The following is a 24,334-nucleotide window of genomic DNA, read 5'->3' as shown; positions in this document are numbered from 1 at the left end:
CACAGAATGTTTGAAGTTGGAAGGGACCTCTGGAGGTCATCTGGTCCTAAACTCTGCTCAAATAGGGTCACCTAGAGCCAGTTGCCCAGGACTTATTATCTCCAAGGGAGGAGACCCCACCACCTCTCTGAGCAACCTGTGTTAATGCTCGGTCACCCTCACAGTGAAAAAGTGGATCTGGACCCAGCGCTCCAGGTGTGAACTCCCCAGTGCTGAGCACATCAGAAGGGTCCCTTTCCTCGACCTACTAGCAATACTTTTCTCTAATGCAGCCCAGGGTACCATTAGCTTTATCTACCACAAGAGTACGTTGCTGACTCTTGGTCAACTTGGTGTCCATCAGGAGCCCCAGGTCCTTTTCTGCAAATAAAATATGCATCTCTCCATCCATATAATAAAGCTGCTGTTCCTTAACATAGAAAGAAGGGTGTGTTTAGCATATCTTGTAATCAGATTGGTAGTACAAGTTTGAAAGTGGTCATCTCAGCCTTAATAATTCATCACTGTTATTCATGGCTACTAATCTCAGTATTTATTTTGAACCATTCCCAGCTTAGACACCAAGAACACAGGGCAACCAGTTCCTTGAAAACAGATCTTCATCTGACTGTACAAATATTTAATGTTCATTAATTTTCAAAGAGATGCTTTTCTTTGTAATAGAGTAGTTACACTGGGGACTCCCATTTCTCTTTCACATGATGAAATCCTGCTTTGTATATGGGAACAAAATATATCATCTGGAATTATATCTGTTCCGCTGTTTTCTCCTCAGTAAAAGCACATTTTGTGAGAAAAGGTCATTAGAAGCTCGGTTTGCAGCATATTTCTATTTCCTGCACTTTTGTGCCTAACAATTTATAATGAGATAGTTCTTCTATGATTCTACGATTCTATGATTCCAGCCAAATAAAGCTTTTCACAGACATGTTAGAGGAAGGACTCTCTGTCATTTAAAACTCTCAGTTGAGAGCTTGATTTTCCTTTTTTTCTTGATAAAGTAGTATGTTGTTAAATCCTTGAAGAGGAGTTACCTTCTGTGTAAACATTCAGACACAAATCTCGAAGGTTCAATTTAAATACCCATTTTTGAATGTTTTTGGTCTGAGTAACTGACTGGAAATAGAGGACCTGTACTTTTGAGTACAGGATTAACCTCATATAAGAGTTTCCCCAGGGTTAAGGGAAGTTGAAATTGTTATACAGACTGCCTTCCTGCCAAATTAGAAATGCCATTATGTACGTGCATAGTGCTTTCCCATGGCAGGAAACTTTTCAAGACTTTGGAGGATTTCCTTTTTCTGTACTGAAACAAAAGAGCGCTATTTCATTTTTATTTTCTTCTAAGCAGTCAGCACTTCAGAGAGGCTTGGCAGTGTTTGAACAGGTTTTTTAGATTATGAATTCTAAGTTAACTCATTAAGTCGATTTCATGTCCTTTCAGCTAGCCCTTGGCAGATGATCATGAAATAAACCCAGTTTAGGAAGTCCGAAAGTATTTCACTTGATGGACTTTTGTGTACTGCCATACCTATGTGCTTAATTTCTATATAACACATAATCATTGTATGTGTATGCAAGTTATTTTATATCAATTGGCATTTCTTCCCAGGTGTCCAAATTTCTGTTGAAGGCACTCAAAATATAATTTGTTTCTTTTACTAAGCATGTCTTGGAGATAGAGGAACAATGAATTCAGTGATTTTTCTAGAGTCTTGGTGGCCCTTTTTAGAACAGTCTAATTAAATAAATTCCAGGGAGTTTCATGTTTCAAGTGTGGCTTTGTGTTTTACTGAAGGTTTTTTTTTACTTCTTGTTTGTCACTTTGGGGTTCTAGGCCAGCTGTGGTGCAGGCAAATCATTTAGACTCCTTGGGATTAAGGGCTGAAGGCTTTCAAACTGCAGATTTTCAAACAGCAGCAAATGCACACTCTCTGCAAAATTGTCCATTTCCAATTTCACAGATTTCTATAAATTTCTCAGGTAACTCAGGATGGTTTTTTTTTAGGGGCTCAGACATATAATGTGGGGTATATGCCTTATTTTGTCATGTCGTTTTGTCTACAAGATCACTGTTTTAAATTGTGGACTCAGATATCATAGAATAGTTAGGGTTAGAAAGGACCTTAAGATTGATATACCAAGACTTGTCTGTATTCACAGCCTTGACTTCAGAGGACTGAATATGAATTGGCAATATAATAGTTGTTTCCTAATAAGCTTTAAGCCCAGCTGGTAAGTCTTCTGATATTTATACAATGTGCTATTCTGGGATGCAAGGTAGCGTCCATGCAGTATTCATTAAACCAGAAAATCAAGGATGTCCAAAATTGAAGAGGGACAGAAGAGTCCAACTCTCCAGCTCTGTCTGCGTGCTTAACACAGTACTCACTTTTAACTGGTACAAAAAGTAAGCACTGACACCTCTGGGAAAGGTAAGGGGTAAATGGAGCATGTAAAGTGCTCTGCTGAAGTTACATTATTATGTATCTTAATACCAGAACCTGGTGATTCCATCTCTACAAGCGCAAACTGTATCATAATTAGTCCTACAGTAAGAAAAGCTTCTCTCCTTTTCCTTCTCTTTCTTCTCCTTGTTTTCTTCCTCCTTCTCCTATTTCTCCTTCCTCTCTCCTTCTACTGTTCCTCTCTTTTCTCCCTTATGACCACTAGTCTTAATTCTGGAATTCTTTGTCCTCTCAAGGGCTGGAGCTTCACTCTATTAAAATAAACAAAAAAAAATAGCATGCAACATCTCTGTTCACTGAGCGTGTAATAGAATTAAGTGAAAAGTAATTTGAAAGTGTGAAGAATGTGCATCCTGGAAAAAAGTGGCTTGTATTTGTTTAATGCAGGGTCAGGCATGTGTCAGAAAGTACATAACAACCCAGTCAATGAATGTTCTCTGTGAAAATCAATTGCAACATCACTCTGGCCAAGAGCTTCAGTTATTCAGGAAGGGAGTAATCTATAAATATGGAGCGAAGATGCTGCTGGTTTTCAAAGGCTGCCCATGTTAGCAATATAAACAGGAAAAGAGTATGAGTCTAAAGACAACATCCTGGCTTCTCTTAAGTGTTCAGGGAATTTAATGACATCTCACCATTGCACTTCTGGACCACGAGTATGCTAGGAAATCACTCCCTTCTGTGCAGGCTGTTTCTGAAAAGGAGCTTTTTTTCCTATTTCATGGAATTCATCTTCCTGAGGCATTGATCTCCCCATGAGAACAGAGCTGAGCATTTCGTCCTCTTAAACTAGCAGGTTTGTTGTGATTAATTTTGACTTTGCCATCCTAGAGATCTCAGTAAGCAACAAAGTAGGAACGCCAAATGTATATCTTGGTGGAGCTGGAAAGATACGATAATTTTTCAGAGATATTTGCCTATGAAAGTGCTAATTTCCTATTTATTCACACATTTTTATTTATTCTAGGCACATCCTATAAGGAGCACTAGGAGTCACTAATATGTTTCAATACAGTTTTTTCTGCTACTTTTGTGTAGTAGGGAAGGAGGAAAGAGGGAGATTGGGAGTAGTTTTACCTTTGGCTGAAAAAAAGCAAGCCCAATACAAAGTTTTAGTGTGAATTTCATGTAACAGGACTCATGTCATTAAGCAGATAAAACCTAATAGGACAAAATTCCTGTTAAAAGGATGAATGAGTTCTAAGCCTGTGTAACCAAGAATAGAGTTAAACCCGCTGGAAAATACATCTGATAAAGACTAAACAATAGCTGCAGCATTTGACCTAATTTTAGATCAGATAATAAAAGGGTGGCTAAGACAAATTGCTTTGAGCCCATGTGCATAGAGCAACCTCACTTTTCATTTGCTCTAGTTTGGTGCTGCTGTAGCTTCACTGACTTCATGATGTTAACCCATGCTGTCCTTGAGAAAATCTGGTAAGAATATAAGCCCTAAATCTGCTGCCAGGATTTGGATTTGTTGAAAGCAAAAAGAAAGCATCTTTCTCTGTAATTTCTGTTACCCAGTCTTTCTCGGTGTAATGAATGTGGATAGTCTCTTCCTTTATTCATTATCTTAAAATATGAATTTTAAATAAAACATTTTTAAAGGCCCTGATGTAGTAAAGAACTGTGCTTAATCTTTTGTATAATTTGATCCTGGTTTCCTATGTACTTATATAAAAGCCTTTTTTCCCCCAGACATTTTTTCAAAGGCATGTAGCTAATATATGCATGTCAGATAGTGTATACTGATAAGATAAATGCAGTTCAGAAAAGTAGACTATTTCATCGATGGCTTATCTCCACTTCAAAGGTACCCAGTCACACAAAAAAACAGATATAAAAAAAAATCACAGATTCTTTACTGGCTCTTGGTTATCTCACCTTTTAGTACTGGGGCCCATGCTCCATGTTCTAGTGCTGTAGTGCCTTTCTTCCCTCTCCTCTCACATCTAATCCAGGCAATGCTGTGAGGGCATGTTCCTGTAGCCACCAAAGCATTAGATCACATTGCAACAAATACAAAGTTGGGTGGATGTCAAGATAGGGAGAGAGAGCTGGGAAGGACATCATGTGAAAATGTTGATAGGAAGGTATGTCTAGGATATGCAGTATTTAAAAATAACTCAAAAATGTGTTTTGTGCACTTTGGTAAATGTGTATGAGAGTTAGCAGAGATAGGAGTTGAATTCCTTCCTTGTGTACCATTTAAGTTGCCACTAATCGATATCTGTTGCTTGTAGTTAATAAAGGAATAACTGAGGCATGTGGTCTTGAGCTGAGATGACAAGAGAGAATAGCAGATCATGGAAAGGGCAGCAGAGAAGCTAACTGAGCATTTGACATATTTGATACTACCACTCTGCTTTTGCTTCTGATAGGAATGTTTCTGTACTGCTTCTCAAGTTAACATGGGAATAACTGGCTCCCAAGCTTAAGATTGTGGTTGCAACAGTAATAAATACAAATCACATTGCTTTTTAATAAAGAACTAAGACTTTACAAATTAAGGTGGACTTGACTTAACTGTTAGTGTTGCTTAAAAAAAAAAAAAAGGAAATTATTTTACTGAATTTATGTGAATTTAATCCCCTAGTAGGAGCCTTGAGAATATCCTACCTACACTGTCATACCTAAGAAATTACCGTCTTTTAGTCGTCTGCTCAGTGCCTAATGGTGAAGCATAGATACAGTCAGGAAATTAGCAAAATGTTATGTATGTTTTGGTAGTGACCAGCTGTGTGAGTGAGGTTAGTGTATCGAAAGAGCAACAATAGCAAAGTACCAGTTTATACAACTTATTTTCTGTTTTAGTGTTTCAGTGTGTTGTAAATTCAATTCTACATACAAATTGCTGTGTTAACATGATGCTTTAATGTCTATCTTTAGTACCTCTGGTATATCTGTCATCTAAAAAGGCAGCTGCTGAGGTTAGGTCATTTGAACTTTATATTTAGATTTTTTTGAAAAGCAAGAACTTTGTATTCCATCTTCAGTCACCAAATAAAATAACAAATAGAATTAAGTTTATATGTTAGTTTGCAGGTTCATCTTAAAAAAAAAAAACAATCAAGAAATACTGACTATCAAGTAAAAATATGAGGAGGATCTATGTACACGTGGGAACACATCTGCTCAGTGAATTCTTCAGTTTGCTTGCTTGTATTTTTTACGCTGGTATCAATACCAAATACATTGGCAGGACTGCTGCCAACGTGATGCTTTAATAATTCATACTGCCTTTTCACAGACAAAGAGCTCCTGACCCAGAATGGATCAAATATTTTACTTGTTTTATTGTTTTGGTTTTTATCTGTACACCAAATGTGTAGCAAGTTCCGTATGTACTATGGAAGTAAGTACACTTACTTCCATAAGTGTAGCCCCCATGGAAGCTGTGATGCAAAGAGTGTTTTGTCTTACCATCAGGTGTCTGAACTAGCTTAGAGCTGAAGGGAGGAGGGGAAGAAAAGGCTCTTCTGCAGATGTGCAGGCAGTGAGTCTCTGAGGAGTCATCAGGGTGCAGAGTTATCCCCAGCTCGCTGATGATGCCATTGGCAGAATGTGGGCCTGACAGACATGCACCTCCCATTTACTCAGGCTGTGAACACATAGCAAATAAAAGAGGAGAGAAGGTCTTGGGCTCAGGCAAAGTGTCTTGCAAATTGTATCCTAGCAAGCAAAGGGTCTCTCTGTGCCATAGCATTTGTCTTTAGAGCTGACCAGATGTGAAACATTCCCTCCAGAGAAAGGAAGAGTGTCACAGAGTTGTGTGTTGAGCATAAAAATGGGGTTTTGAGCTGTTGACTTATTGCTTCTGTTGATAGGTCCAGCTGCTGATGCTTGGGCCAGATAAGAGCACAGCCCTGTCCAGCTGTGGCCTCATCCTGTGAGCAGCAGCACACTGAAGGAGGGCAGGAGGCTTTGATCAACATCCAGCATGTAGCTGGTAGAGCCGGGAACTCCACAGGGCAAGGCACCGCACTTAAAACAGTAATTCATAGAGGTTTCAGAGGGATCCCCTGGGTTACAGACACTCCTGTGGCTGTCTCAGTGGAGATCTGGTTTGATCTAATTAACATCAGAGAGCTGGAACCACACAAGGACAAAGTGAAAAAAAGTTTTTTGTACCTAACCTTTCCATTACTTACCCACCAGCGTGATTGATCCCCACACAGAGGCCATAGACTCAGCTGTGAACAGAAAAGAGAGGCCAAAGTATGCCTTATAGTGCATGGTTTCTTACATTCACAATTGCAATTCAGTCTCTAATGCCTTTCTTGCAGAAAAACGCGTCTGTTAACTCCACCAGCATCATGGAAAGTGATGGAAGAGGAACAGGCCAGTTTTACAATGTTAGTCATGTCTCCCTAACTCAGCATCAGTCATCCAAATTTGGGAATGAATGCAGTGAGATGTGTTTTCATAAGTATGTAGATCAATCTTCATTTTGTAGAATATTTTCCCACTCTTTTTCCACGATTATTTTTCTGTTTCGGTATTTCTTACTAGGCTAGCTAAAATTAAGTCAGCATTGAACTTTGCCTCTTGAGAACACTCAGCATTAGGAGTTATACTTGAAGTAGAGTGCTTGGCTATATATTGATCCTTTAATAATGGTTAAAATAATATGAAACCATATTCCCTTTTTTCCTAGTGTTTTAATTGCAGTTTTGCTTATGACATGTTTTATAGATATATATATATATAAAACCTGTGTATACTTAACCCATATAAAGAAAGCTATCTTCTATATGGAAATACATACGTTTAGGTCTTATGACCTAAAACCTTACGAAGGTCTTTTCACATTCTTAAAACCTTAGTTTTCTGAAAGCACACATCAAAGATAGTTCTCTCGATGGGCATAGCTACTATGAAAGTTGGGCAGAAAATAATGCGGTTTTTCTTCTTGTGCTCTTCAAGCTTGCTTATTTGTTTGAATTGTTTGTTATAGAAGGAAAGTTGACGTTGGAGTTACTAGAAGGCGCACCGAGTCTAAGGTCTATCAAGGGCAGAAATCCATCTTTCTCTGACAGTAATGCTGCATTGTTCTGTTCGTTTCTGGTTTACATCTAATTCCTGGCTGACAAGTGTCCGTTTTTCATGCTCATTCATTAGTCACCCTTGCATTAGCACTGCCTTGAAGGCATCTGGTCTACCTCTTATCACATTTCTCAGAAATGATAAAAGATATCCTTAAAGTTTTACCCACCCACCCATCACAGTAAAACCTGGAAGAGTGAAGAGATAAAATACATTGGATTAAAAAAAAGGAATAGGGTCATTCTTTACTCTTTCATAGAAGTTGACAGGTAGAAAAGGAAATGGGGAAATGCCACGAGTTCCTATAGAAACTATTATCTTTAGCAAGTGAAAATGCAACTTCTGAGTGGCTTATAAGCTAAAATTTCATTAAACATGAAAGAAAGTCATTTAGCGGTGCATAAAAATTAAGATCTAATGCCCCTTTCCCCAAAACCCCATAGTGATTCACAAATAAATGTAACAATATGGTGTACACTGAGATTATTACTCTATTTCAGTTTTATGCTTGCGAAAATGCTCTCATTTCAATGCAGGTCTGAAGGCAGCCATCTGTCCTTACCAGAGACGGTTGTGCAGGATTATTTCAGGAATCTTGGAGGGAAGTCTCATCTTAAGTATGCTGTAAATGTGCTACAATATATGCCACAAGAGCCCCCTCTGAATTTACTAAGACTGTACATTGGTAAAGAAAATAAGTCTGGCTCAAGCTGGCAGACCAGAATTTTAATTCTTCTCCTTAGTTTCTTTTTACGAAAACAGCCTTCAAGGGAAATTATAGGTGGGGGATGTGGGTGCAGGCTGTGCCCTGAGCCTGGTGGTGATATCCCCTCCTGCAGCTGGGTGAAATATGCGAGAGAGCTGGTGATTAAACCAAGATGGACCCTTCAGCATCACTGTCCACCAGGGTTTGTTCCCCTCCAGGAGACATGAGCTGTGGCAGCAGTATTACCTGTATAAGGGGAGGAGGAGTATCACTAGCACAGACAATTGGGGATTATTCTTCATTACCCAAATAATAATGGGAAGGAACTGCAACTACTCCCGTGTCTCTCCCTATTGAAGGCGAAGGTAGAGAAGGCTCTCTCTCACTGTTGCAATAACAGGGCTGCTGCCAACCTGAGGCTTTAATAATTCATACTGCTTCTTCACAGACAAAAAGGTCCTGATCCAGAATGAATCAAATTTTTTATTTGTTTTATTGTTTTGCTTTTTTCAGGCATATTTTCTGAAGATTGTTAAAACTTTTTTTTTCCTGCTGTTTTTTTTCTTTTCTTTTTTTTTTCTTATGGAATGTATTTTATTTGTCTGTTGCTATTCTCATGAGAAAATGTGTCCCTTCTGTCCTTGCTTGTAAGGAATTGTAACTTACATGACAGTTCAGAAAAGTGACAACTGTTATTGAACATAGTCTGCTTGGGAAGGATCCAAAGTCCCTCAATACATTAGCAAGCTCACCCACTCCCAGCTGACAGTGTGAAGTTGCCATGAGACTGTAATGTTTAAATGGCAAAGGAAGCTGAAGATTGAAGGATTAGAAGGACAGTGTTGTTACAGAAGTCATAGCAAGGGCCATAGAAAAAGAAAGCAGTCATTTCAAAGCCCAGTGCTGTTTTATGATCATTAGAGCAGGTGACAGAGTTGTTTGTCCAGGCCCTCCTCTCTTCATCACTTAAAGAAACACCTTGTTGGCTTGTTTGTCTGTTACAAATGGCAAACCTCATGCTTGGTTAGGTAAAACCTGCCCTGCACAGCCGCCATCTGTAGTTCTTTGTAGGTGGCATGGCTGCAGCTGGAGGTGGTAGGATAGTTCTGGTGTGATAAAGCTATGACCATGTGGGAGAGAGCCAACAGAGCAGGGTATAAGAGCTCCAAATCTTGTAAATACACAATTATGTACTTTGCCTCTCCCCCTCCCCCGAAATTAGTATCATTTACTCAATAGTGTCTAATGGCTCCTTTGAGAACATTACTGGCTATTATATCAAGGCCCCTACTTAGTGTAATTTTAGTTTGTGGATCATTGACCTGCTCAAATCCAATGGCACCATTAAAATGGCACACACAGCAAGGCTCTGAGAGCAGGGGGACCTGGGGTCCTGCAGAGTTTATCTTACCTGCAGCAGCCCCACTGTGATAGCTCCCGAGGAAAAGGGTCTGTTCATATCCAGCAATTCAGGAAAGACAGGCCAGCCAGGAAGGGTGGTGGGGTTGCGCTTTATGTGTGGGAGCAACTACAATGCACCGAGTTCTGTCCAGGGACAGATGACGAGTGAGTTGAGAGTCTGTGGGTGAGAATTAAGGGGCAGGCTGGCAGGGGCGATACTGTTGTGGGTGTCTGTTACAGACCACCGGATCAGGGTGAGGAAGTTGACGAGGCCTTCTACAGGCAGCTGAGAGCGGCCTCACAGTCACAGGCCGTGGTCGTCGTGGGGGATTTTAACTTCCCTGATGTTTGCTGGAAGGACCACTCGGCAACCCAGCCGCAGTCCAGGAGGTTCCTCCAGTGTATGGATGATAACTTCCTCCTGCAAATGGTGGATGAGCCGACCAGGAGAGGAGCGCTGCTGGATCTCATCCTCACTAACAAGGAGGGTCTGGTCGAAGCAGTAAGGGTTGAGGGCTGCCTTGGTTGCAGCGACCACGAGATGGTGGAGTTCAGGATCTTGTGTGGTAGGACTAGTAGAATAGCAAGTAGAATTGCAACCCTGGACATTGGCAGGGCAAACTTTGGCCTTTTCAAGCAATTGCTAGGGGAAATCCCATGGGCAAGGCTGCTTGAAGGCAAAGGGGCCCAAGATAGTTGGTTGGCATTCAAGGATTGCTTTTTCCGAGCTCAAGATCGGAGCATCCCAACACGTAGGAAGTCAAGGAAGAGGGCCAAGAGACCTGCGTGGCTAAATAGGGAATTGCTGGGTATGCTCAAGTGGAAGAGGAGAGTTTACAGGTCATGGAAGGAGGGGCTGGCCACTTGGGAGGAATATAAGGCTGCTGCTAGAGGATGTAGGAAGGCAGCTAGGATGACTAAGGCCTCCTTAGAATTAAACCTGGCGAGAAGGGTCAAGGACGGCAAAAAGAGCTTTTTCAAATACATGGCAGATAAAACTAACACCAGAGGCAATGTAGGCCCACTGATGAACGGGATGGGTGCCCTGGTGACAGAAGATACAGAGATGGCAGAGTTACTGAATGCCTTCTTTGTCTCTGTCTACTCTGCTGCAGGCAGTCCTGAAGAGCCCTGTACCCCTGAGACCTTAGATGAAGTCAGGTCAACGGAGCGGTTTGCCTTAGTCGATGAGGAATGGGTTGGAGATCAGTTGAGCAATCTGGACATCCATAAATCCATGGGTCCAGATGGGATGCACCTGCGGGTGCTGAGGGAACTGGCGGAAGTCATCGCTAGACCACTCTCCATCATCTTTACCAAGTCTTGGGAAACGGGAGAGGTGCCTCAGGACTGGAGGAAAGCAAATGTCACTCCAGTCTTCAAAAAGGGCAGGAAGGAGGACCCGGGTAACTATAGACCGGTCAGCCTCACCTCCATCCCTGGGAAAGTGATGGAACACCTTATCCTTGGTGTCATCTTAAGGCATATCAAGGATAAGAGGGTTATGAGGGGCAGTCAACATGGCTTCACCAAGGGGAAATCATGTTTGACCAATCTCTTAGCCTTTTATGAGGAAATAACACGGTGGATGGATGATGGCAGAGCAGTGGATGTGGTCTACCTTGACTTCAGCAAAGCGTTTGACACAGTCTCCCACAGCATCCTCACAGCTAAATCAAGGAAGTGTGGTCTGGATGATCAGGTAGTGAGGTGGACTGTGAACTGGCTGAAGGAGAGAAGCCAGAGAGTTGTAGTCTATGGGGCTGAGTCTAGTTGGAGGCCTGTAACTAGTGGAGTGCCTCAAGGGCCAGTACTGGGACCAGTATTATTTAATATATTCATCAATGATTTAGATGAGGGAATTGAGCGTACTATCAGCAAGTCTGCTGATGACACTAAGCTGGGAGGAGTGGCTGACACGCCAGAAGGCTGTGCTGCCATCCAGCGAGACCTGGACAGGCTGGAGAGTTGGGCAGGGAATAACTTGATGAAATATAACAAGGGAAAGTGTAGAGTCCTGCATCTGGGCAGGAACAACCCCAGGTTCCAGTATAGGTTGGGAAACGACCTGTTAGAGAGCAGTGTAGGGGAGAGGGACCTGGGGGTCCTAGTGGACGACAGGATGACCATGAGCCAACACTGTGCCCTTGTGGCCAAGAAGCCCAATGGCATCCTGGGGTGTATTAGAAGGGCGGTGGTTAGTAGGTCGAGAGAGGTCCTCCTTCCCCTCTACTCTGCCCTGGTGAGACCGCATCTGGAATATTGTGTCCAGTTCTGGGCCCCTCAGTTCAAGAAGGACAGGGAGCTGCTGGAGAGAGTCCAGCACAGGGCAACGAAGATGATTAAGGGAGTGGAGCATCTCCCTTATGAGGAAAGACTGAGGGAGCTGGGTCTCTATAGTTTGGAGAAGAGGAGACTGAGGGGTGACCTTATTAGTGTCTATAAATATATAAAGGGGGAGTGTCACGAGGACGGAGCCAGGCTCTACTCAGTGGCAAACAATGATAGGACAAGGGGTAATGGGTACAAACTGGAACACAAGAGGTTCCACTTAAACTTGAGAAGAAACTTCTTCTCAGTGAGGGTGACGGAACACTGGAACAGGCTGCCCAGGGAGGTTGTGGAGTCTCCTTCCCTGGAGACATTCAAAACCCGCCTGGACACATTCCTGTGTAACCTTATCTAGGTGTTCCTGCTCTGGCAGGGGGATTGGACTAGATGATCTTTCGAGGTCCCTTCCAATCTCTAGCATACTGTGATACCGTGATAATTCCAGCTGTCGATAACAAAGAGGTTAAAGTGGGATATTTTTAATATTATTATGCATTGCTAAACTAATGCTATTTTATTTTGTATGCACTAAAATTTGTTTTTTTTTTAAGGCAAGGTCTTTATGAGATAGATAATCCTTGTACACATGAGGCTATGGTGAAATTCAGAGCTGTTAATGTTTCAGAAAGGCAGGTAGGACAGTAAATCAACCTGTCAAGGGAAAAAAAAAACTCAGATTATTTCTATCTAATCTCCCTCTACTGTCTTCATCCGTCCATATCTGGATGCCTGAAAGCTATTATCAATATACTATTTATTACTGTGTTTATACATTTCTATTACCAGCATGGTAACTTTCTCATTTATCGTCAGCTATGATATCAGAGCATGATACTTCTGTTGTAATTGTCTGCACTGTGCACATATGTGTACCTGCTAGATGCACTAAGGTGTACCTGATGTAGAGGTAATACCTGTGTAAGTAGTGACAATACGATCCTAAAGGTATTGCTAGCCATATAACCCTAGTTATTTGCTAACTTAAGGCAAACTGTATTAACCTGCCATGATATGTGCCCAGGATACCTACTGAGCCCAGAGGATGTGTGGGAAGCCTGGGCCAAAGGAAGAATGTCACATCCTGAGAAATCCACCAGCTCCTGAAAGAGCTGCTCATCTCCATGTTTAACATTTAGATGGGGGTGTGTGGGGAGGGTGGTGGCAGTGTATAACTTCATGATCTTGGGGTCCTTTCCAGCCCTGACCATTCTATGAAGGTCACTCAGCATTTTGTCCTTAGAATGGCTGCTACCCCCACAGGGCACCTGGAAGGTGTTGGTTGTACAGCTCAAATTGACCCATACAACCCAAATCTCGCCTGGTTATCCTGTCAGAGAGGGTAGGCTGAAGTCAGTGGGCTGGTGATGCAGTGGGAGCTATGTACAGACATCCTTAGACAGCCTAAATCTGTCTGTTTGTCTTGCTGTGGTCACTCACTTTCACATAAACAAGCCTTGCTAGCCTGAAATAAATCCTATGTGACAAACATGCTGACAGGCATAGAGTCTGGTGAAGCTTGGCATGTGATCCTAAGAAACGATCACTTCCAGATGTGTGCTCCTTTTCTTTGATGAAAGTTATACAGTGTTGTAGGTTAAAGCACCTTTCATCAACAACTAACTTTAAAGCAGTGGATTTTGTATGGAAGTAGCTTTAATATTGGCATATGTTTCCTTTCAACAAAGAGTAAACCCCAAACAAGGAGACAGCTGGAGGCAATAAATTCTTATATTGCCAGGGTAAGATCTGCCAGGGCTTATCTTTCTGTGCCCTAAACTGTAGCCATAAATCCCATCAGAGAGGCTCTCAGCATCCCTGCCCTGTGTGTTGGAGGGAGCAGGAATGCCAGTGGTGGGGAGGGAGAGGGTTTTGAGGTCATGCCTCTCGTGCCTGTGGTGCAGGGGAAGAACAGAGATGCCTCAGTTTCACTAGGGAAATGAATAGGTTTAAGGACTTTAGAAGTTTACTATGTTATCAACTTAAGTTAAAATCAGCATCTCCGGTTATGGCAGAGGTTGTCCATGTCATGTTTAGATTCACATTTAATTCCAAGTAGTTGAACAACCACATTTTCCCCATGTAGGCTAAGAGACAGAGGTCTATCTAACGGAGAGTTTCAGAGGAGCTGACTTTGGTGGCAGACATCACATCACCTTTTGCATCTGTACGTTTGCCTGGCCCTTTTTGGCCTTTTGGTAGAAAGTTCCTTTGTGGGGTTAGTTGCAAATCAGTTCTTGGAGGTAATCTAGATGAAATATAACTCTTTGCATGGCATATTTGTAAATTGGTTCAATTCAGTGACCTGTTTTCTAGTACAGTTGCATGTTGTGGCTTTAAAATATGAAATATTGGGCTTTTAAGTTGTTCCTATATTACTTGTTTCCAATACGACACAAGTAATTGTGCAACCTCACCATGCACTGGCCCAAGGAAATGTTCTGAATTCAGAACAAAAAGTAAAATTAAAACAAGTTTTTACAAGTTTTTTTGAAGTCAGGCCAGCTCTTTCGTGCGACTTTGAACATGGCCCCATGTCCATTTGTGGATGGAACCAGCAGCAGAGAGAAATATTTCCAGTTGCTACTAGGGCTGGATGTTCAATTCTCCAGAGCCATGTCCTCCCAAGCACAGTGGAGAGGATGCCAGTCTGTGGCAGAAATATGGAGCCAGTAGTAAAAAGGGACTTATCAAGTCCATTTTACCACCAATGCAAAGATACTACAGAAGTGTACAAAAAAAAGCTTGAGAGCACAGCTGTCCAGTATGATGGAATTGGTCTGATGTTTGGGGGCACATTCCATGCCCTCTCTGCCTGCCACATTTCTGTGGTGCTGTTCAGGGATCCAAGCACAGTTCAGCTCCACATTAATAATAATAATACTAATAACAGTAACAATTTATTGCTACATGGATATTGAGAAAGTGAAGACAAATAGCTAAAGCTGTAAAGTTAATGCTTATAAACTAAAAGTACATTAAATTGCAGCACGAGCACTTTCATCCATGAGTTTAAGGCAGCTCAGGTTATGTGCTGTAGTTCTAGGGATTTTTTTAATTCTCTGTAACTTTCTTTAGTACATCACTGGCATAGGTTACCAAATTATCTGGAAAAGGGACTTGTTTCGATTTTTGTTCTGTGTCTGGATATGACTTTCCCCAGTGAGACTGTGGATCCTTGCTGGGTTCACATGTTCTACCACAACACAAATACTGAATCCACTATGAAACCTTTAACCACTTAATGTTGGAATGAAGTGGAAACATGTCCCAGTCTTTTTTAAGTGCTTCACTTTCTGGGAAACAGAAATGCGCTTTTTTTTTTTTTTTTTCTGTTTAGAAAGTGCTCCTGCATTTATTCACTATGGCAATCAAATGTAATTTAAACAACCAGCTAGTAATATTACTGCTTCTTTTTCTTCTCTTTCTCCCTCCCCAGATCTCCGAAAAACTTTTGAGCAGGAGCCCTTGGGGAAAGAAGTGTCCCTGGAGCAAGAGGTCCTGCTCCAGTGCCGTCCTCCTGAAGGCATCCCAGTAGCTGAGGTGAGCAGTAACACTAGTGTCCTGGCACTTGGACATTCTAAGGCCTGATCAGTGGCTAATGGTGCAGTAATGCGCATGGCATGAAGAATGGGTGGTAATGGAGAGCTGACTGACTGCTTTTCATGGACAAGATTTATCGGGATCTGATTAATGGTTTTGGATTATAGAGCCTTGCTGGAAAGAGCTGCAGCAGTTTTCTTTCAGTTTTTTCTTCCCTTTCAAAGTTCACAGTTATATCTGGCATCCAAAGGACACGTAGCTTGTCGAGCATATCATAACAGCCTGCTATCTTTCCTTTTCCTTTTAGAGAAAAAAAACCACACTTATTCTGAGAGGCACCTTTCAATCATAGTATTTAATTTTTAGATTGCCAGATTGTATTTCCTTCCCATGTTTATGCATGTGCTCATGTGTGCACCAGCCAATCAGCTTGGCAGAAGAGGATGTGCCATGGTTCAGTATGGGCTCCCAGGTGAAGCAGCATGAGATGGAGACAAGTAGAGGATGTATCTGTCTAATAATCCATCTTTAGAGGCTTATCTGGTTTTCCTCCTGGCTTTTAAGTAAACCTACAATGGGTAGTATGGCCCCTACCTGCAGGAGCAAGCCTACAGTTCATCAGAATCTGTGCCCACCAACAGCAGCTGGTGTCCCTGTGAAACAGCAGCTTCCCTGAGTGCAATGGTGGCTCCAGGTTCAGATACACTGCTCACAAGAAGGGGGTATCTGAGTCATAGGAGGCCTCTGAAATCCTAAATCTGTTGCAGATGTTAAGAGAAAAATTGATAGTTAATGATGGTAATTCCCCGATCTGGATTCTCATCTGTTTTCCTCCACCACGCTACAGAAGAAGCTGTTGCCAATTTGCATTAGGATAAGTTGAGACTGTCATGGCTAAGTAGCAAAGTGGTTGTCACTCAGTGCTGATGACTGTTTTCTCAGAGGAGGTGAAGCTTAAAGTGTTACCTCCCCATCTAACCCAAGCCTAGATTTAATCGGAATTGCAGAAACGTGCCCACAAACATCAGAAGGAATAATTAGCATGGAAGATTTTCCCCATTTTCATGTTCCATAGGCTGTTTTCTTTTCCTGTTAAGATCCCCAAAATAGTAGAGACCATTTAGGTCTGCCGAGCCAGCTTCCTGACAACTGTAATAATAATCAGTTTGCTTTCCTCAGGGACTTAGCAGCAATTTTTTATTTTCCTTTCTGATGCTTCTTTGCATCAAATCAACTTGCTGTTGTGCCATGACAGGAGTGTTTGCAGTGGGATATGTTGTTCAGGTAGTGCAGAGTAGTACTGGGGAACTTCATTATCTTTGCTAGAAACAGAGATTGATGATGACGGATAGTTTGAATGCTGTGTTACAGACCCCTCTGAAATTTCAGCAGCCAGTCTGGTTATTCCCTCATAAAGGTCTGTAATGCCCCATTGTGTGGCTGGGACTAAAACAGTATGGTTTGACATGCTGTGTGGAAGTGATCTCTGAAAAGATCCTCTGTGAGCTGCTCTCATAATAATTGCACTTTTTCCTGCCTTCTAGTATTCTGGCTCACTCTGTCAATAGTTGAGATTCATGACTGTACATTAACTGGCTCTGAATCTTACTTGTACTGTGGTCAGGGCAGATACCAATTAACACTTGGCAGGTTCAGAAATCGTATACTCCCTGTCTGACATTCAAAAGAACTGTTCTCGGTGTTGGTTTTTTCCTCTTCTGACTTTTGAAGTCAGAAGGAGATCAAACACCCAGATTGGACAGCCGCCTAATACAGCTTCTTTGTAGATTCTTTCCAACACTATTAAAAGAACAAAGACCCGAGCACTAATGAATATGAATACCTTAATGTGACACTTTATTACAGCCACTTGCTGAAGCTGGTAAGATAAATTTTAAAAAATGGGAAGATGAAAGGTAACTTGGTGGGTTGAAGGATTACATGATTATTTGAATTTAAAGATGAATGAGTTCTTTGTTTAAGACTTCGTTTATTTGTTCACAGAAGTTTCTGATATGATGGCACAGGTAACTAAGTAAAAAAGGACTTAGGAGAAGGCTGGCAGCAGGCTGAGGTTATTTCCCATCTTGTTGAAAGGCAACTTTGAGTGGGATAATGCATTGCTGCAGCTGTGAGCAGCATTTCTAAATGCTTGTGAGCACGTACCTGAGACTCTTCCTACTCTGGGCACTGTGTATTGTTTTGGGTTTTTTTTCCACTTACTGGCCTCTGAAATAGTCACTGGATTTAGCACCAAAACTGAGGAAGAAAAGCTTACACTGTGAAACTGCACAGCATACACATTCAGTGTAATGCAGTGCTGGAGTCCAGAGTCCCAGCAATTTCCCCTTGCTTTTTCTCTTTGATTTTATTCTCCCCCTTCATTTTATTTTTTTTCCTGGTATTTCAAAGTGGTGGGAACAACCATGCTCAGAGATACATTCTGTCCTCTTTTCAGTAGCTGGGGAATTTAGTCTTATAATTCCCAGCATATTTAACTGCAATTAACTGTGTCAAGCTCTTATGGATCAATGCTAGAGCAGATCTTGCTACTACTGAAAAGCTGAAACACATAACAGCATACAGCTGCTCCAGAGGGCAAGAAGGACAAAGACAGAGATGGCAGGGAAGGCTTTTAAGGCAGCACTTTCCAGTCCCTCAGATCCACTAGGACATGACAAGTATTAGAGTAGGCTCAGATCACGGCCACCAGAAAAAAAGAAAAAGCCCAAGGTCCAAATAGAAGAAGGTATGTTAAAGTACACCAGCCTGAAGTCAAATTGAAGTATGTCTAACTTGTTCACTTGGGACAAAGTAAGGAACCAAGGGTTTGCTTGGTTTCTGGGAAAACCAGATCACCTCCTCTGCAGCCATATATCCCTGCCCACCAGCCCTGACCACCATCGGTTCTAGCTGCACCATGGCATGCCTCATCACTCCCAAACTTATATATCAAGCTGAACCTGCCTGCAGGTTCTGAAACACCTGGGTAAATGTTATGTCTTTTCCAGTGCATGGCCCCATCAAGCAGCAGAAGAACCAATGCAGACACTGTTACACTGAGGTTTCCACACATAGTCAAGTGGTGAAGGGGCAAATTTACATATACCTACTATGGGAAAAAAAAAAAAAAAAAAAAAAAAAAACCAAAAAAACCAACCAAAACCAAAAAGGAAGGGACATAAAACCAAACAATGCCCTTCTGTAGCTCCCTGTCTCCTGCTTCTCCTCGACAGGGAGAAATACGGTAAGGGGGTGACATAAGCAGTCTGACACACCAGACTTGGTGGGAGCTGCCAGTGTTCAGTGGAAATCAGACAGCTCCACAGCATCAGTGGAAACATCCATTTCAATTCCACTCTCTACTCTGTATGCATGTTTTCAAACCTAAACTGAGAAAGCAGGAAGGATCCCACTCTGCAACACTCCAACAGTAATGGCAGAGTTATTAGCAATTAAACCCTTAGCTCATTTAATTTGTTCTTTGAAAGATGCCAGCATCATACTGCACATGATAAAGTATAGTTAAAGACACGGAGTCAAATCAAGTTAGCTCATTGCAATAGGTTATAGATCAAAACATAAATGAGATGTAAGATTAGTTAATATGCCATAAACTACCAGACAAACTTTTGCATTGAAATGTGTGATTTGTGGCACCTTTAACAGGGGGATAATTGCTTCTTTAATTATAATTGAGGTGTTTCACAGAGTAGTTTAAATGCAGAACAGGGTGTAATGTACAGTTTGGTGACCCAGCTGGATTTAAAACTGAATGTGATATTTATCTACATTCATGGCTTTAATTAAGAACTAGAGCAAGGGGAAAAGCATCCCTGCGTCAAGAGGCAGAAGAGGGTGTTTTGTCAAGTCAAGATGACTGTGAAACAGACTTCATTCAGCTGCTTTTGCCTGGGCAAAATCTGGTGGAAGCTGGGGACTTCTCCAAATAGGCAGCATCAGGTGGCTGCTTCATCTAATTGATTATTAATATGACTGCTGTTTGCTTTATTTCATGAGAGCCACTTATGTTTTGCAGTGTTATCCCTTAATTGGGAGTTCATGTGTATGCATTGCCATGCAGGTGTGTGTCATCGAGACAGTATTTTATATTCCCAACAGGAAGGTGAGCTCTAAGAGAAGCAAGTAGAGGAGTTCATGGCCACAAATGCTCATTAGCTGGGAAGTGACACTGTCCTTTGCAGTGCCTTGCAACTCCATATTATAATGGGAGGTTTTCTACAAGAGCATTGACATGAACCATGCTAGTTTATCCTCTCTATAGTTTGCTTTTTGTGTCAAAGATGGCTCTGGGATGCTGGTTTAGCTAACACAGGATGCCTCCCCTCTTCAGGCTGTACTGAGAAAGAGCACAATTTTACCTGATGTCTTTTTCGAAGACACACAGTGTGGGACACAGCTTTTAGCTGCGTATTTTATGAGGTAGATGAGCATGGCTCCCAGCTTTCCCCTTAGAGAAGAATCTCTAAGGAGTATCTTGTCCTGGAGCTACTATTCTGTAAATCTAAACAGGGGAAGTTCAGATTAGATATAAAGAAGTTCTTTTCTGTGAGGGTGGTGAGGCACTGGAATGGGTTGCCCAAAGAAGTTGCAAATGCTCCATCCCTGGCAGTTTCCAAGGCCAGGCTGGAGAGAGCCTTGGGTGACATGGTTTAGTAGGTGTCCCTGCCCATGGCAGGGGTGTTGGAACTGGATGATCTTATGGTCCTTTCCAAGATTCTATGATTCTACGATTAATCCATCAGGTCCTAATTTGGCACCAACTGATTCTTGCTCCATATAGCCAACAGGCCTCGTAGTACTTGAAGCGTGAGAGTTACTTGATCAAGGCTTTTCAGAGCCCCCAGTTCTTATCAACACCCTGAGTCACTCAGTGATAGCGTTTGCCTTAATCAGTTTCTTTGTCAGTAACTTCAGATGCAGTGCTCGCATTAGGCCTGAAGAATCATGGTGCTCCCATGTTTTAATGGAGATATTTCCAAAATGCAGTCTGCAGACAGCACGTCAGCTGTCACTCAAGCATTGTTTAATCAGGTTTTGCTGAGGAATTTCCATATATTTCTAGAGTTGGTACTTTTCTTTCATAAAAAAGTGTAACCCAGACAAAATCCTATATGGCATTTGAAACTGGTAGGAGGAGCGGTCTGTACAAGAACAGGCACTTTGCAACATTCGGGAAGAAAGGGAAAGAGTCTCTCCTTAGGGACTGCAGCCACCCATCAATATTACAATATCCTGTTCCTTTACTGAATGTAATGATCCTGGAGAGAATATAGTTCTGTGCTGTGAAGAATGGGATTCATCTATCCCTCCAACCGAAGAACCGCAGACATCACATTGGTAACTCATTTAAAGGTGTTTCCAAACAGGCCCCTCTCAGTTACTTCCAGGAGTAGGGAATCCACATGCCTACATGGTGCCAAAAGTGCCAACTAATACACATGAGCCATGAGACATTCAGTTCAAGCCCCTTTTTGAGGTGGGAAAGGAAGCCCAGCAGCTCCTAGTGGCCACGTGGCAGCCCCCATGGGTTTTGGTTAATAGTGCCATGATCTCTATTTGAATTTGAGACCTATGAAATGAAACTCTCCATCTGCTGCTACCATTCCACCTTGGCCTTTGAAGTATATTCTGTGAGGCTGAACTTTCCTGTTCTGTACAGAGCAAAGCTGTAATAGGGCCAGAGACATCCAGCAGCTGTACATACACCCTGCGTAGATTTTAGTACTCAAACAGAAAGCTGGATATATGTGCAATTAAGGAAGTGTTTCCACAGCAGGAACACAAATTCCCCTTATTGGCAGCAGAAGCACAATAGCAACAGCTGAACAAAATATCATGGTGGTTCCATTTACCATCTCATTCTCAATATGTGTTTTCCAGTCCCTGATAGCTGTAATTTCAGCCTCTTTGGAGACCACCTTGGGTTTGTTTTTTTTTTTTCCTTTTTTTTTAACCTTAAATGCGTGTGAAATCTATTTCAAGCAAGTAATACAGAGCAGAGGACAGCATCCTCTTCAGCATGCAGTCGCTGGGATGAAAGTGTACATTTGAAACTAAATCCCAAAATCAAATAACAGTCTTCAAAGAGGCACTCGAGTCTCAAGGTACCTGAAATAGCTCTTGGCTAAATAACCCATATGAAAACTGCTAAAGTTTTCTCACTCAGCTGTCTTGTACTGCGCCCAACTCAGTAGTTAGCTACGCAAGTGTTTCATTCTGACTGGCATGTGTACGTATGCTCTTACTATCAATATGGGATGGGGTGTGTGTCTGTTGTTAAAATTCAGGGGAAGCAGGGGAGCTGCGATTCCCCTGTGGCTGTTGGAGGCGATGCAAGCTCAGCAGGAGCTGCGGCAAGCTGAGCAGTGCCACTGTGACCGGTCACCGCAGCTGCAGAGGACCCTAGCAGCAATGCTAGCTCAGTGGGAGACCAGATAGAAAGCGATCCTGCCATGTCAGCCAGGCATGGGGTGCAATAGTCTCAGCCCCTAATCCTAAATAGTCACACCTCCAGAATCCTAAATTGGCTTTTGACAATTTAAGTCTCTTACTGCTCCCAGCCATGTTTGCATCTTACTTCTGGAGAATTGCACCAGAGGGCTTTGTGTCTAGAGGGTAGAAGACTTGCTGTTTTTGGCAGCTGCTCCCTGCTCTGAAGATGACTACAGGGCAGGTTGGGGTGGAGAAGGGAATGAGAGACCAGGATCCAGAACTCACACCCTGCTGACTTTCCTCTTGAGATTGTGGAAGTGTAAGGAACAAGTGGTACAAAAAGAAGGGGAGGATCTAGATGAGTTCATATCCGTTTTTCCATTCTTGCACTTCGTTTGGAACAGATGTGCTTCTGCCCTACCAGTTTCAAAGCCATCATTCATATGCAAGTGTGCCAAGAGATATAAGTGTCTAGTAATGCTAGTAACTTGGTATGGCTAAATTTGTGTCAGCAATTAGCTTCCGTAATAGGTTTTCCTGTGTGTGTAATCGCTTGTGTGATTTATGTTCCCTGTATTCATTTAGTCTGCACAGAAGCCTGGCCTGGCTTTGCAAGTCTTAGTCTCTGCGTGTGCTGCCTTATTTCATGCTGGTGCTGGAATCATCCTGCAGCAGCACAGGTCTTGCTGCAGCTCCAAGGTATAGCTGAGGTGGTGATTGCGGGTTTTCTGTTCTTGCTTGATGGTCTTGCTTTTCATGTTGGGTGGCATGTGGCAGGTTCCCTCTGTTAATTAGAACAAATGTGCCAATTATGTTAATGTATCTCCCGATACCAATCAGCGGATAATTAGAGACAACGCATCTGTCTCTCACTGGGGAGTGGGATGACAGAAAAGATGCTACAAGGTGTGTTGCTCTAAATTGCAGCCGCCTTGGATTGTGCACTTCCTCAGCTGGTGGCAGGGGCAGCTCAGTCTCATGGCAGGCTTGCCAGCCATTAGCAGCACTGGGCATGCAGACCCAGCACAGCTGGCAGGAGCCATGTGCCTCACTGCTCTGCAAATTGCCTCCAGAGCACTAAGGAGCTCTGACCGAAAGGCATCTGACTTCAGATGCACTCCAGCTTCTCAGCATCTACAGTTGCTGTGATTCAGGGTTTCATTCACCACACTCACACCTTTACAGAGAGGCCTTCTTTTCCTAGTCAGTTTGCAAACATAACGGAAAAATAACTTCTTGAGTGGAAAACTAAAAAAAGATATGGGGATTTCACATCTGCTTTGTTCTTGGGATGGATATGTAAGAAAAAACAGTTGCACGTTGTTGTAATTTTCCATAGCTGTCATCTCCATGCAACTTACCCCATCCTACGTGCCAGTAGTTGCCAATTAAATGATTTCTGTTATTATAAGGAAAAACTTGTGCCCAGGCTTTTTCTACATAGATGCCCAACCATTTATATGTTTATTTATAACAGTTGGAGGGATGGGCCTGATTTAATTGAATAAATAGAGCTGGGTATCTGTTCAAGAATCTCTGTGACCATAGCCAGTAAATACACATCCTCGATATTTAGGCAAAAGCAAACATCTACTTTAGAAATGTCTTCTCCATAGAGTTTAAAAATGGACCCATGAGGGTGTGATTTGATATGATCCTGAAAACAGGTATCCTGATGCAGTTTGTAATGCCCTTGGGTATCCTGCTGCCCCTCTGGTTGCTTGGCCAGAAAGGTGCAGATCTCTGACACAGACGTGCCTGGTGCCTCACCTGCCAGCTTTGTTGTGAGCATGGTGCTTTTCCCAGGGCACCAGTCACTGTTATTCATGCAGCAGAATTAAATTCAGGATAAGTTTCAGCATTGACTGGATTAACAGCCTACTTCAAGTGAGGGGGCTGTGCCTTGGGGAATGACAAGGCATCAAAAGAGATCATTGCTTTTAACTTCTGTAATAACAGTTTGCATACTTGTCATTCATAAATCACAGTCTCCTTCTGCATTGTTCTCTTCTCTTTTGTATTTGATGTCTGATCTCTTCCTGCTTACATGACAGAACAACCCTGCTCCCACCTATTCTGGCTACCTCAAAAAATAAACCTGAAGTTCAGAGGTGCTGAGGACTGTGGTCACCTGCACCAGAAAAAAAAAAAAAAGAGGCTAAAGACCTAAACTAAGTTACCAACAAAAGTCTCATTTGCATGTTGTAGTGCGTTTAACTAGTTACCATTTCTGCACGGACTGAGGGAGAAAACACAATCACTGGGAGGGTGTGCTCTCTTTTGTGTTGCTCTGTTGATGGCTAAAACGTGTATGACAGGAGAATCCTGCCTCTTGTCAAATCATCCATCAGTTCCTCCCTTCAGATTTGATGACGTTATCATT

At 42.3% G+C, this 24,334-nt stretch overlaps 1 protein-coding gene across 2 annotated transcripts in view; it reads left to right on the top strand.

The window, feature by feature from the left end:
- UNC5C (unc-5 netrin receptor C) overlaps positions 1 to 24,334 on the top strand; it is a 251,314-nt gene that overhangs the window by 179,545 nt on the left and 47,435 nt on the right. For both annotated transcript variants that reach the window (XM_061477552.1, XM_061477544.1), the window contains exon 4: positions 15,392 to 15,495. In XM_061477552.1, the coding sequence (XP_061333536.1) occupies positions 15,392 to 15,495 (104 nt within the window). The remainder of the gene's footprint in view (positions 1 to 15,391; positions 15,496 to 24,334) is intronic.

This window comes from Pezoporus flaviventris, unplaced genomic scaffold (assembly GCF_033815535.1).
Source record: "Pezoporus flaviventris isolate CSIRO_AGI_PZ_B2104156 unplaced genomic scaffold, CSIRO_AGI_Pfla_v1 ptg000002l, whole genome shotgun sequence".
Taxonomy (NCBI): Eukaryota; Metazoa; Chordata; class Aves; order Psittaciformes; family Psittacidae; genus Pezoporus; species Pezoporus flaviventris.
This window is presented reverse-complemented; position numbering and strand designations above follow the sequence as displayed.